This window comes from Spodoptera frugiperda, chromosome 20 (assembly GCF_023101765.2).
Source record: "Spodoptera frugiperda isolate SF20-4 chromosome 20, AGI-APGP_CSIRO_Sfru_2.0, whole genome shotgun sequence".
NCBI lineage: Eukaryota > Metazoa > Arthropoda > Insecta > Lepidoptera > Noctuidae > Spodoptera > Spodoptera frugiperda.
Genome location: NC_064231.1, coordinates 1,913,878 through 1,933,866, shown reverse-complemented (window position 1 = coordinate 1,933,866; position 19,989 = coordinate 1,913,878). Strand labels below are relative to the sequence as shown.

Sequence of the window (19,989 nt, the reverse complement as noted above, 5' to 3'; positions counted from 1 at the left end):
TTGTAACGTTTATACTTTTTTTTTTATTAAAACAACTGTAAAAAATACTCACCTTTTTCAAACAATAATAAAATGAAACATTACAGCTGTTAAAAATGGTCAAATCTCGCCCGATGTCCTGGATGAAGTACTCCTTAATGTCCACAACAATGACACCAGATCTCTAGTCATGAGGAAAGTCCATAAAGGTAAATTTTAATAGGCATAGTTCGTTTTATTCTAAGTTTTACACAAACAGATATACTAAATTAATTATTATGTTATCGACTTACTCACGTAAATGTTTGACGAGGAACTCGACTAGTTTCAAGCCATGCTAGAGGCTCATATTCATGAGCAGCATTCCGCGTCACACGGCGCGGCGATTGTCGCGCTGCTACAGCTTGCACTACTTCTTTTTGGAAGGTATCACAGTAATGGTTTGCTATGCCAAAGCGCAAATTATATTTTAAGTTGTCTATGTAACTTGCGTAACTTAACTATAGGTTGCTATGCCCATAATATGAATGGTTGTTATATGGTTTATAAGCCTAACAAGATATACAAATATTATTAATTGGTGTAAAAAGTAAATATTATTCATTAAACAAAATATTATGTATTGCGTTCCTTTTTATATCAATAGACTGATTAATTCAAAGAAACCTACAAAACGCAATGGATTGCTACGCTGCTACGTACTTCGCTAGATGTCAGAACGTAGCGCGTAGCACCTTAAGATTTCGTAGCTCATTGCTACGGTTACTTCGTAGCCGTACGCATTATTATTTTCTATCAGTTTTCTAAGAAAGTTTAATATAGAGTTTTGTATACAATTTCAGCTATTGCAAAAAACCATGTATCGCCTCATGTTATGGCTGATGTACTAGCAAATGTAAATAAAAGTAAAAATAATATAGAAATCATCAAACACGTTCGCAAAGGTATGTTTCTTACACGTTTAATATTCATTCAATTATTTATAAGATTATTATTTAAGAAAATTAATGTGAAACGAATTTTGATCTCATTAGCAACAGTTACGGTATATTTTAGTTTTATTCTATTAAAATAGTTGATTAATTTATATTTTATACATTTTAGCTGTGGTAAACGAACAAATACCGGCAGCTGTATTAAATGAAGTACTCGCCGAAATACAGCCCAGGGATAAGAAGGCCCAAGCCGCTAACAAAGTCCAAATAGGTAAAATTCAAAGTACTTAAACATTACACTACTGGTCGTTAAACTTTAAAGGAAAAGAACTTTTGGTTTTGTTTTTAATTATTTAATTCTGCGGCCATAGGTCAGGTAGGTAGGCATTGGATTCCAACAATCATACTCATTGGTACACATAGCATAGCACTGGTAGAAACGGACTCAACTAAGCTGTTTTTTATATGGAAAGATGCGTGTTATGGATGGCTTCCCTACTATCGATACATCGTATACTCGAGCTGCGCATCTTCCTCGCACAGCTACATACTTAGTAACAGTGTAGACGTTCATATAGTTTCTTAACTTAGTTATTAAATTTTCGTAGCATTGCTGCATAGCACATCTCTGGTAGAGTTTCGATACTTTGGTGCTATTAATTAATTTGTTACAGCATTAATGAAAAGACAGGTGCCAGACCACGTCATGAATAATATAAACGAAATTTTAAAACCAAAAGACCTTTCATCAGACCATGGTAAGAGAACATATAAATATCATACTAATAATTCGATTCGATTTTAAAAGAAATATTTTCAATGTTTTCCATTAAAATTACATCATATTATAAGTAAGTGAATCGACTTCAAAATTTTTATTATGTACATTATTTAGTCAGAATCATGACTTATTTTCAACTTAATTTCGCATTCCAATTTACTAAATATGTACATGAAACTGTCTTTATTTCCCTTTGTTTAAAACTAACGTCATCGGTTTAATCATGTTTATTAAATTACTCATATTTTTTTCCATTGGATTATCCATTTGTAATATAATTGCTATAAAATAATTGTTTTTTCCTTTTATGGTCATGTAATGTAACAGTCAAATTGTATTGTGACGTCAGTCGTATTCGTGATCCATTGGAATTCACGATAATTTAATACTTTTATTACCTATATTTAAATAATTACTTAAGTACCTACAACATTATTGAAAAACAACACAATTTACAGCTAATTATGTATTTATTAAATCTAAATATAATATAATATATATTAGTTAATGATGCTCCCACCCTGCTGCTAAAGATGTTTACTGACATTAGAAATAAATAAATATTTTTAAACTGACATCGTCCCTAATAATATCATTAGAACCTAAAACGGGATATTTACCATGTTTTTTGTTAGTTTCCGATATTTTGGCACTTTCGGCACTTCATTCGTGATCATGGCGCTTGCATAAGGGCCGAAATATCGGAAACTCGTAGAAATTAATAAACATGGTAAATATCCCGTTTTACCTAAGTTCTAATGATATTAGTAGATAAATATTGCCTCAAATATTAATGCAAAGAAAATAAGATATGAAATATGAACTACTTAATTTGCAAATATTTGTAATAGCAGTGGAGTACCATCATATTACTACTCATCGCTTATTGTGTATATTATGTTAAATTTTAGGGAAAGCTAGAAAACACGTGACGCCGGTAGCACCCGCTAGTTGTGGTACGGGTGCAATGGAACAAGTAATGGCCGATGTCAAAACTGGTAAAAATAGATGTGAAGTCCTTTGTAAACTTCGTAAAGGTAAATCCTAGTAACTTAAATAACTAAAACAGGATCGATACTTAAAGTACAAGTAGTAACAATCTTTCGTATTAATTATAATATTAGTAACATTTCTTTGCTTGAAGTTTATTGTTATTATATTAATTGGCTTACCTAATTAATTAAACATTAATATTTTAGCGGTTAACAAAGGAAAGTTACCTCGAGCTGTCATGGAAGATATTATTGCTGATATTCGCCCGGTCGATAAAAAATCTGATATAGTCAACAAAGTTCAAAAAGGTATAGATATTAACTAACTCGATCATTCTATGCATAACTGACATACATTATATCTTTATACAAAATGTATGTTTCAGTATTGACAAAACCGCGACCTCCTACAGAAGTAAACAAAAAGGATGTTTGCAATCAGAAATCTGACCAAAAAACCAAAGTTTTACAAAAAGTCGGTGAAGGTAAATCTTATAAGAAATTAATACACGAACACACTTTTTATTTTAACATGTAATAGTTGTTAATAGTTGGTAACTATTATAGATTGTATTTAATAAAAACATATTGATATTTTAGCGGTAAATAAGGGTCAGTTATCTCGCTGCGTGTTAGATGAACTGACGGAAGCCATACATCCAGAGGACAAAAAGTGTGAGATAAAGAAGAAAGTTTGTAAAGGTCAGTGACCGATCCCAGAAATCTTTCACGTTTCAATATTAATTCATTTCGAACTAAATAATTTCTCTGTTTCAGCAATTGCAAAGAGACACGTAACGAATGCTGTTGCTGAGAATGTATTAGCCGATGTTTACAAAAGTCACAACAAATGTGATGTCTTCAAGAGAGTTGAAAAAGGTATACATTATGAACAAATAAGTAACAAAAATAGTTTGACACAATCGTTGATGCGGTGGCTGGACAACCGGCTGCCGCGCAACGTGCAGCAACTCTTTGTGTGATCCACAAATTGTTGTTTCGGGTCTGAATGTCATGTGCTTTTGAAATTGTATGTTTGTACGCACCCAAGACATAGGAAATCTTGTGTTTAAAAATATAAAAAAATGTTTATAACAAAATTAATTGTTCTAGCCGTTCACAAAGGACAATTGCCGCAATCGATCTTAGATGATATCGTTGTTAATTTAAAACTGAGTGATAACAAGTCTACAGTAATCAAGAAAGTTTGTAAAGGTAACATCAATTTCCAATTAATTACATGAAACTAAAACAACCTTATAATCGAATCACTATATCATTATTTTCCTTGCAACTAAATACAGCTATAGAAAAGAAAACGGTACCACCAACGCTCATGGATGATTTATTTAGCGATGAGCCGACTAGTGGCGATAAATCTGATGTTATGAAGAGTATCCGCGCAGGTCAGACAGAACAAATAGTTAATTAACTTACATAGCAGTACACAGAGCTAAAACGATGGTGGTTTAATAAAAAAATAATAATTTTGCAGCGGTTGAAGACGGCATTCTAGCTCCCGCTGTAATGGACGAAGTAATGGCTAATGTAAAACCTGAAGATACCAAGTCACAAATTATGAAGAAAGTTCGAAAAGGTACTTAATTCAATGTCAATTCTAGTAATAACAGTTATACTAAAGAAATATTAGTAACAGTACACATTTTTATAATCGATCAGACGGATCACCTAATGGTAAGCGATCAGCTTCACCCATGAACACCCATTAATATTATATACTAGCTTTTGCCCGCGACTTCGTTCGCGTGGAATAGTGACTTCCGGCAAATTTTTGGTTTTAACCACATAGTTCCCGATCTCGCGGGATCTCTTCAAAAATGAGATGTGGAAGATATTCCAGGGAACTCTTCAAAAATCAACATAATGAGCTCTGCGTTTGAATTTAATAGATGTATACTCACTTAGGGCATTGAAAAAATAGTTTAAAAACGGACTTAAACTAACTTAAAACTAAAGAAAGCTACGAATTTATAACAATTAAAAAAGAAACTATATTACAACCTATCCTCTATGCTATAATAACCAAGCTTAAACTAAATAATTTAAAAGAAACGACTTAAATCTAATCTAATTAATTTATAAATTAGACTTACAATTTTATTAAAAAAACTAACTACAGTAACTACTAATAATCGATATCAAACTAAACCTACGTTAAATAGTTTAACCAAAAAACCAGGAAAACCCAACAAATAAACTTTTTAATTGACAAATACAACGAAACCAATTTAGAATATACGAAACAGCAGGACCACTACAGACAAATAATCATACGACTGATAATACACTTTTTCTACGATAGTACCGAAGCGCTCGGCCGATACCCAACCAAATGAATGTAACGAAACCATAGCGCGATCTATTTCGATCCCAACGCCATCTATCGAGGATAAAGACAACTTGGATTATTTATTTATACTCCGTTCGGGCATTTTCTTTGTACTAAAAGTTTAATTATATTGATATTATTTTTTTCATACCTTTTTACTATTTATTTACTTTTTTCGATGAATTAAAACAATAACATGAACCGAAGTCGTGTAACGATCGACATAGAATTATCTATACTCCGTTAGAGCATTTTCTTTGTACTAAATGTTTTATTATATTGATATTATTTTTTTCATACCTTTTTACTATTTATTTACTTTTTTTCGATGAATTAAAACAATAACATGAACCGAAGTCGTGTAACGATCGACATAGAATTATTTATAAATAATTTATTTCTTATTTTTATTTTTTGATTTTTGAAATAAAAATATATCTATGTCCTTTCTAAGGTTCTAAACTATATCTGTACCAAATTTCAACCAAATCCGTCAAATAGTTGCGGAGATTAATGGTATAAGCATAGAATGTTCGACGTGATTCTTTAATTTGACATAACTTTTTTATTTATGAACCGATTGACATGAAACAAACACTAAATGTAAATTTAAGCATCCCACAATATATTCGTGAAAACCGCATCCAACTCGGATCAGCCGTTTCTGAGATTAGCGCGCACAGACGAACAGACAAACAGACAAACAGACAAACAGACAAACAGACAAAAAAAAGTTAATTACATTTTTGGGTTCGACATCGACATAACAATAACCCCTGCTATTTTTTTTATTTTTATTTTCAATGTACAGACAGCACTTTTCTACGATTTTATTATATGTATAGATGTGAAATCTTTTTTGGCTGGATACTTGAATGTATGTCCGTCAATCACGCTGAAACTACTGAACGGATTTTGATAAAATTTGGCATATAGACAGAATATGAGCTGACTTGTGTGGTAGAATACTTTTTATCTCACGGAAATGCGAGTGAATCCGCTGTTAGAAGCTAGTGTATAAGCATGGCAATATTTTTCATGATTTCAGCTATAGAAAAAAGATATGTAACACCCTGCGTTATGGAGCAAGTCATGTCTACTATAAAACCAGATGACAATAAACAAGGAATTTTAAAAAAGATCAGAAGAGGTAAGTATAAATTGTACAGAATGAATAATACAATTATTTTACATACATTGTCAGTACTGATTGTTTTTGGATTAATGTCAATTTCGAATAACTACTTTTAGCGGTAGCTAAAGGGCAACTACCCCAGTCTGTCATGGATGAAATCTGCGAAGATATGCGGTCATGTGACACTAAAGAAGATGTAATGAGAATCGTCTATAAAGGTAAAATCACAACCAATCCCTTTTTCTTAATCCTTCTTATCCACAATCCTCAAATCACTAACCCCCAAAAAGGTGAACAACGCTCTTGTAACTCCTATGGGATTGCGAATGTACATAGATGGCGGCGATTGCTTACCATCGGGTGATCCGTCCGCCGATTTGCCGTAAAAAGGAAAACATTTTATATTTATTCATCATTTCCGTCTATTAAAGTGTGTGCCTATTATGGAAAAACCCCTAGAAAATTAGATAACTTATTTTTCACAAAGATATTATAATATATTAACTTATACATTTGTAATTATACAGCCATTGAAAAGAAATTGGTACCACAACCAGTCATGTATAAGATATTGCACCCCAATGAAGATGGATTTGCGATCATGGACAAAGTTTGCCAAGGTAAGTTAATAAACTAATGCATTGATGTACGTACAGTTTTACACAACAACAAGGAAAAAAACTTGCATCAATTAATTGCAATGCATATGAAATTCAATGAACGAATAAAATATTTTCCCAAGAGGAGACGTCAAATATTGTTTACATAAACAAACATCGAAGAAGAATAAAATATCTGATATTCATTTTGATACTTTGTAAAACGCAACATCACGCCTTTTAGCCCCGAAGGGGTAGACGGAGGTGCACATTACGGCACGTAATGCCGCTATACAAAATACATTTTGTAATAAGTCACATGCATTAATTATTGATCTTATTTACAGCTATGAAGAAAAAGAAAATGTCGCCATCTGTCATGGATGATATAGTCGCACACGTACATCCTGGTGAGAAAAAAACTGAAGTTATGAAGAAAATTCGTCAAGGTATATCATATAACTATAACAGTGTATTGATAATAATATACAAAGGACTACACGTCAAGCTATGCAAATCCAGTATAAGCTGACCGTCAAATGTGTGGAAAGATCATAGGAAGTGTGGCCATGATAAACTAGTTATCGTTATCAGGTTTTCCTTCACATGCTTACGTAGCGTAGCAACCAGGCTGTCAATCCCTAGAATTACTGCCCTAAAATCAAATAATTTTAACCACATCATTATAAAAGTCTTATAACATCCATAATAATTGTCTTTTGTCAATTTTAAAGTACATTGGAGTTAGTAAGCCCCCTACGAACTAGGTTTTGACCGCGTACACGGTTCGTATTGCCCGATGCTAATGCGTACGTGGACTAAGTGGGTGAATAGCCGTTAACGTTAGACAGGTTTGAATTTCGACAGGAATGAATAGGGTCAGCTCTTTGTGTGATCCACAACTAATCATTCAAGGTCTGAATTTAATTGCATCCTATGTTTGTCTGTTCTGGTGTTGCAACTTGATATACGCACTTTGTCGTCAAATGAGAACCGACTATCGTTTATAGATTAGGAAGATGTTATCTTCTACGGTCGATGTGTTATAAATATTATTAGATACTCAGCTATACCTTTAACACTTCCTGTTGTTAAGTGGCATGTGTTGCGGTTGATTTAATAGTTATGTAGTTACCTATTGCAATCGGGGAAGGAAATATATTTTTATGTTTAATTATATAAACATACCATCATATCATTTGTGATAATGTAAAGCAAATACAACATTTATTATTATAATAGTTAGTAGCTATGTAGGTACTCTAATAGCGGTGACTGCATGCAATGGCCTACTGTGCAACGTAGCGCAGTTTCGATTCTGGTGCCAGCCAAAATGTGATAATGGCATTTCTTTTAAAGACAACCTGGCTACCGTGATCGAAATCGATCGGGAGATTTATACTCTAATAGCTACTAATGAGCTTTATGAGTTTACAACAACTTAATGAACTTTATGAGTAACTTTAACTATTTTATGACGGTCACAATAAAGTTATTTATTTTTTCAGCGGTGGAAAAAGGGCACCTATCGCCCTCTACCTTAGAAGTTATAAGAGATATAGATGAAGCAAAGCAAGCCAGAGACATGAATACCGTACTTGACAACTTAGACAAATGTAGAGACAAAAATGCTATTATGATCAGTCTTCGCTGTGGTATGTAATATATATAATAACCATGGCTATGTTAGTCAGTTATCCGTATCTATCGTAATTAAATGTTATATACTTGTATTATAAAAATATAAAATTGAATCATATATTTTTTTGGTTTATTTTAATATATGATCGATCTTTAATATATTGTGTTTTGCGCTATTTCGAAAGGTCTTGAAATATTGTTATATTTTCTAATTCAGTGATAACAACCTCTAATTATTTTTACTCGATATGACTTAGGAATCGGTCATAAACAGCAACCGATCTTATTTACCCAGAGTTGACTTCTTAGATTGTGCACAATTCTTGGTAACCCTAATAAAATTATCAATATCAACAAAAAATGAAAAATAAAATCCTAAATATTTATTTTTTCAGCGGTGAATAAAGGTCAAATGCCACAAACTGTAATGAATGACGTCATTAAAAGTGTACGCTCTAAAGACTGCAAAGATGAAACTATAAAGAAAGTCCAAAGAGGTTAGTTTTTACAAAAACAACCTTATTAATTCAGTCTTCTAGCCTAAAATCAATACATTTTGTAACATCTTCAACATGTTACAACATTTTTACTAACACGCGCGCCTCAAAGGGCCATCAGACCTCCACAGATGCTAAGGTTAAAGCACGATAGGGAGCTGAAGAGGACATGACGGGTTGGCGGGATCCCAACTCGAAGAGCAGGTGTAGGAACAAGTGGTGTTTTTAGTCAATAAGAGTCTGGCACACCTGTTACTTTACCCAAAGCGAGAGAAGTCATTGGATGATTTCCACTCCGTCAAAAAAAGGATGTATGTAATGGATCGGACATGAAGCATCTCACTAAATTATAATATCTAGCACGTCAAGAAGGGTGTCCTACCCTATCTGCAACAAATACATTGTTTAAAATATTGTCTCTGTTGATACCAAGCTAATAAATAGGCACGTTTAAATATCTAACCGCCATACACAGACCCGTTTGATGGTTACATAACCCAGTCCTTAGCAATTGTTTTCGGAACAAAATCCTTACTAAGGAATACTTTAAGTAATTATTGAATGTCTCTAAATGCGGCAGTAAGTGTACCATACAACGTATTACTATTATTTTCAGCCGTTAGGAAACGCCAGTTACTGCCGAAGATAACAAAAGTAATTAAATCTAAAAATGCTGTCAACCAGAGTGCCCTAATTTGTTTGACAGTCAGTGATATGAAAATAATAAATGAAGGTACCTTCAATACCAGTAATTTTTTAACAAAGCTACGTTTGTTTTAATTATCTTTCTTCTTACCTCTCGATTTCATTTTCAGCTGTTAAGGCACATGAAATTTCACCATCTGTTATTAATATAATAAAAAATGAAGACAATCAAATTTACTTCGATACTAAAAAAGAATTCCCGTTGAAAAAAATAATGAAAAAGGATAAGAATATTATCATTTGCAAAGATGATATAGCGTCATACATAAACGTTACTTCCACTGAGGACGAAGTAATAAGAAGAGTTAGAACAGGTAATACTAAGGCCTCAGATTATTCAGTTCATGTCTTTTAACCTAAAATCACCAGAAGTCCTGGTCCTCTGCTATTTCATTGCCATGATACCAATCTTACAATCGATCAAACTTGAACCCATTCGTACTAAAAGTATATTTTTAAGAGCCTTCTTATACAGAATTATCATTATTTATCGTCTTCGTCATTTGGTATTTTATCAGGTTTCCCAAGACAATTGAAATAGGTAAACTAATTGTGACTATTGTATTTATTACAGCAATCAAACAAGGAGAAATATCACCATCTGTCATAAAAATGCTATTAAACAAAGACAACGCTGGTCTTATATTTTCTGATGAAATTCTTTGTGCTATTTATCCACATGGAAAAAACAAAACTTCAGTTATGAGGTCTAAAAGTTTGAAAACGACAAAAGTATCCGCAACATCAATAGTCAAGTGTAAACACAGTCAAAGTGAGCGTCGTACAGACTATTCGTCTCGCAAGAAAAGAATAAGAAAACGGTGCTCGCAAACTGCACCTGACATCGGTAAACCAAATATTATGTTTGATGGAATGCCAAAATACACGAAGCAACCACGTGTTTTCACTATCCATAAACAAGGTACAACAAAAAAGCATTTAAACCCTACTAATGAAGGATTTCATATAGTGAAAGATAGCTCACCTATTGAACCAGATATACCTATCAAACCCTGCGCTTCTAATAGCGAAAGCATCACTTGTAAATGTAGTATGGAACGTAAAAAGAAAACAGTAAAAACGAAGTCATCACAACCAACAATAGGTAAAGCCAAAACAATAGATTGTATGTGCAAGATGTGTCAAGAAGAATCCAAGAGATTTCTTAGTGCTAAAGAAAAAACTAATAAAATTAATTTGCTAAAGAAACAACTAAAACTACTTGAACAGCAGAAAGACAAAACATGCAAACCGCAAAAGAAAATTAAGAATAAAAAATCGGTCACCGAAAAATGTCAAACAGACCGATTTAAAACCAAACAGAAACAAGTAAAAACAGTTACAAAACCGAAAAAAATATGTCCTGATAATAAAAAGTTACGAAAAATACCAACATGTCAAAAACCTGGTTCTATTAAAGAAACCGCTACCAAGATTTGTACAAATGCCATTACAAAGTTATTAAAATACACATTTAATACACTAAGGGATCCAGATGACTTCTGTGAAATGATCCAAGATCCCTGCCATTCCCTGACTACATTTCTTAGTGATAGAAAGGCTGAAAGAAGAAAATGCAAAAAACGATGGTATAATCGTAATAAAAAATCTAAAAAACGAAAGAAAACAATCAAGAAGAAGCATCTCAGGACGGCTCTTTATTTTGAATGCAATCCCTATCTACACGTGGAATCTCTACAGAAAAAACCTAAACCGCCAGGATTAGCTAGTTGTCTGTTTTGCCCCTGTATATTCTTGCTAAGACATCGGAAACAAATTCGTAGAATACTTCTTTATATATTCGCTTTTATTGTATGGTGTCCATGTCTATTTTGCTTTGAAATTTTCCAATTTATGTTTTATTATCATTTTGGCACACAGATAAGTGGTAATCGGTTGAATAAAATTAACTGTGATTAAAAAATAAAATCCCAATTATTTTTCTACTTGGCGTTTTATTTTTGAGAAGAAAATTCATTTAGGTAGTACGTGAGGTAATAATTGGGGGACACGATGCATATCTGGAAGTTAAAGTACGTGTATTGGGTGAATTGGTTTTCATTCTCCAATCTTTTAACACAGCTGAAACGATATTTAGGACCTTTTACATATCCAGGATTGCGGATAACCTAACAGATTATCCAGATTCAAAGCAGGAGCCCTGCTTTGAATCCGGGTAATCCGTTTAGGGTTTGATAAACACACTAGAGTTTCTCTTCGAGAGTTATCGTACCGAGAATTCATGAAGAGAAACTTTGTCGAGAAATCGAGAGGTCAAAGTTTTATACACTTAAAAACGAGCATGAAATTATACGTCAGTGGGTATAACTCAATGGCAAAGTCATACAACATTAACTATTATAATAAACAAATCGCAATAAGGAAAATTAGATTTGGCCCGACGTGGCAAGCTGCTCCATCGAGGATTGGCTATACATGTTTTTGGTGGGACTACACTTATTTTTTTAGAAAAGTAGCTTGTGTGTTTGTTACAAAAAAATACAATAGGAACTGTTTCTTCGTAGAAAACAGACAATGAAAATATTGTTGTCCACTTGACACCTGACCAAAGAATATAATAAGTATAGGGGAATCACCTGATGTCCTAAAAATAATAAAACAACAAAATATGGCGGACGGCCGGCGAGCTAGATGTCAAGCAATTAATATGTAGTATTATAGAAATTTTGAGCCTGTCCATAGATAAAAGAGAACTGTACTTGAACCTGTATAAAGCCTTATACATTATGAAACTGCATACGAAATATGTAAATTTATGGAACTGTATAAATGTGACATTAATTTGACATTTTATTCTTAGACATTTTGCTGTAATGTGCTAAGTATTATTAAGGAAAATTGCATTTTTAGAGATTATGTATCTTGATGTAATTTGGAGAAATTACTTCGATATATAAGTAACTGTGGACTGTGCGGTCGTATTACTTATGGTACAGCGGTGCCATCATGCATCAGCCACTGATACATTATACACAATTTATGATTTAAGATTTTTTTTTATGGTACGTTATATCACATCTAACTTCATCTTCTTACTTTCAAAATGTAATTACTTGCTACCGACAAAGAAACTAAAATGCTATTTCTTTTCAGAGTATACATGTTGGAAGTGGTCAATCTTAAGATTTTACACACATCGTATGAAAAATTAATGACAACAAAACAAAATTTGTTTGTCAATGTAAGCTACCGGTTATGATCAAGAAATGTACATCATAATATAGACATAAGTAAAAGCCATTTTGGGCTTTAAGGGAAATTAATAGTGAGCATTTGAAAGAAATATGCCCAAACGTCAAAGATTATCTACAGCACGCGGTCAAACTTTGCTATGCAATAGATTGTGTGGCAAATCACAAGCCCACGAAAATGTTATACCACTACAAAGAAAATCCACAAGTGTATTGAGTGTTAAAGCATCAACACAACAGCTTCCCAGGGCACTACGGCGCAAGGATTTAAAGTCCTTGACTTATTTGACAAGTGCTAACAATGAACCAAATAAAGCCGTTACTTTAAAGTCATGTATTTCGTCCCAAAAACAAAATGACAAGATCAAAATGAAAGTTAAATTTTATATTAAAAAGACCGATAATAATCAGTCTTACAGCGCCAGTGCAACAAAATCTGACCATGACTTTGATAAGAGTATTACGAAAAGACAAAAAGAAACGCCAAAACTGCACTCAGCATACGCAACGCTGCATAGCAATAAAATAGACTTTAATAGAGCCAGAGACATGGCAGGTGATAACAACCGCCTAAAAATAAATATAAAGCCAAAAAAGTCTTTTGAAACAACTGGAAAGAAATCAATAATGAATACTTTATTTTTGAAAAAAACCATTGCCAGTAAAATAAAAAATATTATTATTGATAAATCTAAGCAATTTTCTGATACCAGCTTAAAACACAGGAGGAATTCTTTAAAGTTAAGATTTTGCAATAGCTACTCATCGATCGTAGATTATGATAAATTTGAACAAAATGTAAAAACAAATATCAAAAAGCAGATCGTTAGTCCAAATTCAAAAACTATTACTAAACAAAATAAAGTTTCAAGTGATAGAAGTAAGCCCTTGTCAAGAAGTGAAACAACTCGTAAAACAAATGCTAAATCAAAAGGAACAATTTCAACCATTTTTAAGAACATTAACCAGACTAGCCAACTGCATTTAAGAAAATCACTACCCACACCAAAGCCTGAACACAGGAATTCTGGAATCACGAAAAGTGCTCTATCAGCAGTACTTTATCACGATATTTGTGGAACTGGAAAAAGACGAGAAGAACGGAAATATCACGAAAATTATAAAAAGCGTCGTTCTTTATCAATTAGATTTGGTAAGCAAACTTCTAAACAGGGTCTCAAATATTTTACTGAATTACAAAACGCAAACACAGCAATTAATACGCCTGAAACGACTCAGGAATCAGAAGATCTCAATATAAATAAAATTTTATCTAATAAGAAACTAAAACGAGATCGTGGACTGAAACGTTTATTTGAAAGGACGAGATCCTATAAAACAAATAATCGTGTAAAAACTGAAAAAATAAAACGAGTCGCAAATAATGCAACTCTATCATCATTTGAATTAAGTAACAATGGCATGAATTTTATGGAGAGTCAAAATAGCGTACTTGGTGTTAGCTCCGGAAAAATAACAAACTGTCAACCCAATAATTCATTAAGTACATTGAAAAAATCAGCTTCTAAAGACAATACTTGTAACAAAGAGTTATCAAGTGAAGACTTAAATGAACTTTCAAAGAATGTTAAGCAAAATAAACTTCTTACGAATAAAACAATTGAGAAAGAGTTTTCAAATTCGTCGAACTTGCGTGTTGCTAATAAAACAAGTAAGTTATCTACAAGAATGTCAACGTTAAATAAGTGTTATGACAAATGTAAGAGTATTAATTTGTTATTCAGGCGCCACCCAGAATATACTTTGCAAAAAAAAAATAAACAAACACAGATTAAGAAATCTTCATCAAGGACAAAAGATAATCCATTCTTAAACAACTTCTTTAAACCACTTCACACATTGAAATCAAGACCCAGTGACATAACAGTAGAAGAATCAATAAAACCTGCGAATGACACAATAAAACTTAGACATGAAAAGTCACAAAATTCTCCTTTACCAATAATAAAAGAAACACAATCTATAATTTCACGTAAAATTAGTCAAAATGACGCAATATGTGATGGTACTTGTAAATGCCCTTTAATGAAAAATTCGCAAAATGAAATTTTAAAGAGACCTGGAAACTGTTGTATGGTTGAGCTTTATAAAATAAACAGTAATAATCAGCTTAATGCTAAACATTCTATGAATGTGTCTGATAGAAACATATATAATTTAAAGGATATGACTAATTATAAAGAAACATATCTTAAATTAAACCGAAGAGAGAAAAAGCTGTTAAAAGAACGAGTGTCGTTTAACACAAACCTACCCAAAGATTTAAAAGAAAATGTAAAAACAACAGAGCAAATCAATACAAGCCAAGAAAAGATTGATCAAAATTGTAAAAGTGAAACAGTAAAAACAACGAGTATTAATAAAGCAATCGAAGAGCTATCGAATAAAAACAACACTTCTTTAACAAACAAAGAATCACGTAATTTTTTTCAACATCATATATACCAAGGTCTCCTTATATCTCGAAAGTGTAGACAGTGGTATCTGGCAAAAATGAGAGCCGTCAATGAGGTAGAGAATATACGTAGAGGTAGAAAATCTGAAATTGTAAATCAATTTGAATTTGATACAACAGACGAGCCAAGACCTGGCCTATCACTGAAAGTAAATCCTCAACCAATGCATAAGGAGTGTGTTCCATCGTTTATAGAAAAGTCCAAACAACTTCCTACTATTAAGCCGAGTCCGTTTCCCTCTCGTTGCAAACTTGATGTAGATCTTGACTATTCAGATTATAAACCTGGTGTGTCATTATATAATAAAAAACAACGTAAGCCGTCTTCAGGTTGTGACAAAAGGCGGGATATTTGCCAAGGCTGTAAAAGGCCCCTTTCAGAATGTGTGTGCGAAAAAGATAAATCGCAGACCGACAATAAAATAAACTCACCCTCAAACAATAAACTCAAAAAAGACGCAGAACGTAAAGTTTCTCCAGACATTAAAATAGACACAAAACGCAAAGTTGGTCCAGACATTAAAAAAGACCGAAAACGTAAAGTTTATTCAGACATTAAAATAGACCCAAAACGTAAAGTTAGTTCAGACACTATAGACCCAAAACGCAAAGTTAGTTCAGACATTATAGACCCAAAACGTAAAGTTGGTCCAGACATTAAAAAAGACCGAAAACGTAAAGATGGTCGAGACATTAAAATGGACCCAAAAAGCAAAGTTAGTTCAGACACTATAGACCCAAAGCGCAAAGTTAGTTCAAACACTATAGACCCAAAACGCAAAGTTAGTTCTGTCATTAAAAAAGACCCAAAACATAAAGCTGGTCTAGATATTAAACGCAGATTATTAGATCCTTGTTTTGATAAACGACCTGAAGATAAACAGAAACAAGAAAAAAAGAAAACTACTAAAGCTCAAAAGCCGAAAGCAAGTGAAAAAATAAAAAAGAAAGAAAAAAAAGTTGCTACAAAAAATAAGGACGAATGCAAGGATAAGAAACAGGACACTAATCCCAAACCTAAAAAAAAATTCTGTTTGAAAAAAATTTTTGAGAAAAAGAAACCTACTTGTGATCCAGATTGTAAGCACCTTTCAAAATTAGACTCTAAACCTAAACCATCAAAACATAGTCTTTTAAAAAATGATGTTAACAAACAACAGAAAATGGACAAAGACAAAGACCCCAAACAAAATTTTTCAAAAAATGACGTTAACAAACAACAGAGTATGGACAAAGACAAAGACCCAAAACAAAATTTTTCAAAAAATGACGTTAACAAACAACAGAAAAGAGACAAAGGTAAAGATTCTAAACTTAGTTTTCCAAAAAATGATCTTAACAAACAACAGATAAAAGACAAAGGTAAAGATCCTAAACAAAATTTTTCAAAAAATGATGTCAACAAACAACAGATAAGGGACAAACGTAATTTTTCAAAAAATGATTTTAACAAACAATACATAAGGGACATATGTAAAGATCCGACATCAATTAGTGGAATTCTCCAACGAGGGGGAATACTTAATATTGATTTAGATTCAGATTCAAATTCAGGTACAGATTCAGGCTCAAATTATAATTCTAATACTAGTTCAAGTTCAGGTTCAAGCTCCAATTCATTTGGTAAGCGACCCAATAAACGTAGACTATCAAATCCAAATTTTAGAGACAGAGATAAAAACTACGTTCAACCTAAACCTATAAACCTACAACCTAATAAGGATCGTTATCAAACATCCAATAAAAATAAATCACCAAATTATAGTCCTGCAAGTAAACGTAACAAACGCTTTTCTAAATCGAGTAAGTCATTTTCTTCAGTTGAAACATTTCACAAAAGACCAAAAGACTGTGATCCAAATGATATATATAACTTGTCTACTACACGTAAAACATCAAATAATAGTCTAGCAAGTGGAGATAAAACCCAAGTTATTTATCCTAAACCAAAAAAAACACTTCCTATGTATGTACATCATCTTAAAAAGGAATCCAATAATGTTACTGATCGCAAGAGTAGTTCTAGCGTACAAAATAAACTGAAATCACCCAATAAAAAAGATAGGAAATCTATTTCTCCCGAATCTATAAAACTAACACCTAGACGTAGACACTCAATAAAACACGTAGCTTCTAACACAAAACAAAATATTTCGTCAAAAAGCAATCAAACATTTTCTGACAAAAGTAAGAACCCTCCCAGTGGCGTAAATTTTTTTACAAATACAGTAAAGTCCTGCAAGTGTTACCTAAAACGTAAATTTATTAGACAGAGGAATTCAAAAAGTAATTATCGATGCCTTTGCTGCATATGTAATAAAAAGTTTTCCAAATGTGACTGTCTAAAAAAATTACAAAAATTTCAAGATCTGAATGAGAGCGATACAGTGCATGTAGCAAATAAAATTCAGAGTATTTATAAAAATACACCATTTCAAAATAAATCCCAAAATTCTTTGGAATCGATTTCAAATCCAAGTAAAAGTTATGGCATTAAATTAGATAAAAAAGAACATAACGAAGAAAATGTTAAATGTTTAATTTGTAAAGGGTTCCTTCGTAAATGTGATTGTTTGCTCAAAAAACAAGATAAAGCTAAATCATTAACTTCCGACCAATTTATAGATAAAAACAAAAAGGAATCTAAAGAATGTAATAAGGCTTATTCCGAAGGTTTATTTATCTCAAACAAAAACAAAAAGGGTAGTTATTTTCAACGTTTTCGGCGCAAACCATCGGAAAATATTAAACATATTCTGACACAAGAATTTGAACGCAGAATGCAAAAAAACAATCAAATTCAACAACTAAACAGTGAGATTACAAATAAAAAATCTGGTTCGAAACGTTTTTTTGATATTGGCCACCGTAAGAAATATGATGTATTAAATACAGATATACGTAACTACATAGAGCTTCTAGCTCATAGAATTGAAAGTGATTTGTTGTCTAGCATTAGACAAAAAAACAATCGACAAAATCTCAAAAGCAGAAAATCGCTACACACTCAATATTCAAATGAGAGTAAACAAACCATACCTGGAGAATCTGACACATCAATTTCTAAACATACATACTCTACTTTACAAAAAGCTAGACGAGGAAATATCTACAAAATAATAAACGACCATTTATGTTTTCTTGTCCAAACAATTGAAACAAGTTGTTTAGATCGTCTTCAAAATAACGAAAAAAAAAACATTAGGAATGAAAATACACATCTAAGTGGTCCAAACCGTAACTTAAATGCCAACAAATTACAATGCGGTGTCGCTAATGAAGCTTTGAAAGCTAAAAGTCCACCAAAAACTGAAAGTTGTTGTTGTAAAACAAATATAAATAACCAAAAAAAGACACTTGACCAACCTAAAAATATAACTTCACAAGGAATGAAAACAAAACCTGGTTTTAGTAATGAAGCTGTTTCTGGGAAAAAAGACGAATGTGAAACTTTTTTAGAAAATTTAATGAAACGTGGCCTTAGTATTTGTAAGGCAAAAAAAAATAATGGATCAACTATAAAATTACATGTTAGACGGAAATCTCTTAGTTACCGCCGCTTAAGTAAATTACATCTACCGACAACTAAACAATTGCCTCAGAGTAATTATAAAATAAAGGATGTGGCTACAAGTTGCAGTCGTACACGAGTAAAAACAGATAAAACATCAACACATGACGATCCTTGTTTCCCCCGTCCTTTCTGTAGCAGTAAAAGCAAAGCTTCAGATATTTCACAAACAAAGTGTATTTCACCAAAAAAGTGTCAAGAAGATGCAAAACAACTTAAAAACGAAGGCCATCAAGTTTCACCTAATGAATTCAAAAAAAAAAGTAGAGGTATACGTTTCACTTTTCGGCCACGGCCATGTGGAAAACACAAAACTGCAGTCCCATGTGATTTAAGTTGTGATAAAATTAGTTTACGAGTAGATTCAAAACACTGGTGGCTAGACAAATCTCGCAAAAAACATAAAGGAATTCATCTCCAGAGTCGTAGAAAGAAAAAGAAAAAGACAACGAAAAAGATGAAGAGAAAAAAACTTAAACGTAAAAAACCATCAAAATTTAAGAAATTTATGAAGAAACAGGCTAACAAACAATCAAAGAGACTACAGAAGAGACTTGAAAAAAGACTAAAGAGGGAAATGAAAAAAAAAACAAAAAAAATAAACTGCAAAGGTATTTCAAAAAAGTTGAGAAAATTTATTCTAAAACTAGACGTGCCATGTGACCTAACCAAATATGCATTAAGGGAGAGGCCGTTTCCTTTAGAACGCAAACCTACTCTTTTTGCTGCTTTGAAACAGGCTATAGGCTTTGTACTTGTTGGCCTCGCCGCAGCAACCTGGCTCCCAATCTTTATATTATTTACTATTTTGAGATGTTTATTCTGTTGGTAATGGTAATATAAAATAATTTAAAAAAAAAATGGTTTTATTTGTGAAATTAATACCTCACTGGAAAACATCCGACAAAATATAGGCATATCGCTATGCTATGAATAAAAAAATCCATTGACCCATCATTATCATTATCATCATCATCCCTACTTCCCCCTTCGTAAGTAACTTCCGGATCGTAGTTAGGGTACTGATGCAGCTTCCCACAATATCCATTTCCAAAATGTTTTATTTTTATGGAACAGGATAGGCTTGCAAACGAGCAGACCGATCACCTGATGGTA

At 32.5% G+C, this 19,989-nt stretch overlaps 3 protein-coding genes across 3 annotated transcripts in view; all 3 read left to right on the top strand.

The window, feature by feature from the left end:
• The window catches only part of LOC118261828 (uncharacterized), a 43,492-nt gene extending 39,561 nt beyond the window's left edge, over positions 1-3,931 (top strand). Inside the window, exons 68-77 of the mRNA XM_050701445.1 lie at positions 87-188; positions 822-923; positions 1,084-1,185; positions 1,589-1,672; positions 2,607-2,732; positions 2,895-2,996; positions 3,074-3,172; positions 3,288-3,389; positions 3,465-3,566; positions 3,801-3,931. Coding sequence (XP_050557402.1) covers positions 87-188; positions 822-923; positions 1,084-1,185; positions 1,589-1,672; positions 2,607-2,732; positions 2,895-2,996; positions 3,074-3,172; positions 3,288-3,389; positions 3,465-3,566; positions 3,801-3,931 — 1,052 coding nt within the window. The remainder of the gene's footprint in view (positions 1-86; positions 189-821; positions 924-1,083; positions 1,186-1,588; positions 1,673-2,606; positions 2,733-2,894; positions 2,997-3,073; positions 3,173-3,287; positions 3,390-3,464; positions 3,567-3,800) is intronic.
• LOC118282282 (uncharacterized) lies at positions 3,078-11,560 on the top strand. The gene is made up of 15 exons (XM_050701098.1): positions 3,078-3,172; positions 3,288-3,389; positions 3,465-3,566; positions 3,801-3,902; positions 3,992-4,093; positions 4,183-4,284; positions 6,086-6,187; positions 6,289-6,390; positions 6,700-6,792; positions 7,119-7,220; positions 8,280-8,426; positions 8,808-8,909; positions 9,526-9,642; positions 9,725-9,928; positions 10,189-11,560. Exons 5-15 carry the CDS (start codon positions 4,024-4,026, stop codon positions 11,532-11,534), a joined length of 2,487 nt encoding a protein of 828 aa, XP_050557055.1. The 5' UTR covers positions 3,078-3,172; positions 3,288-3,389; positions 3,465-3,566; positions 3,801-3,902; positions 3,992-4,023; the 3' UTR covers positions 11,535-11,560.
• An 868-nt stretch (positions 11,561-12,428) lies between these two features.
• LOC118261901 (uncharacterized) lies at positions 12,429-19,726 on the top strand. Its single transcript, XM_035572930.2, has 2 exons — positions 12,429-12,637; positions 12,729-19,726. Exon 2 carries the CDS (start codon positions 12,920-12,922, stop codon positions 19,703-19,705), a length of 6,786 nt encoding a protein of 2,261 aa, XP_035428823.2. The 5' UTR covers positions 12,429-12,637; positions 12,729-12,919; the 3' UTR covers positions 19,706-19,726.
• Positions 19,727-19,989: the final 263 nt, after the last annotated feature.

Excerpts from the sequence above, each read along its gene's own strand:
- LOC118282282 (XM_050701098.1), top strand. The coding sequence starts at position 4,024 with ATGGATGATTTATTTAGCGATGAGCCGACTAGTGGCGATAAATCTGAT. Across the intron at positions 8,427-8,807 it reads TATGATCAGTCTTCGCTGTG|CGGTGAATAAAGGTCAAATG; the intron begins GTATGTAATATA and ends TTATTTTTTCAG. Across the intron at positions 9,643-9,724 it reads TATGAAAATAATAAATGAAG|CTGTTAAGGCACATGAAATT; the intron begins GTACCTTCAATA and ends TTTCATTTTCAG.
- LOC118261901 (XM_035572930.2), top strand. The coding sequence starts at position 12,920 with ATGCCCAAACGTCAAAGATTATCTACAGCACGCGGTCAAACTTTGCTA.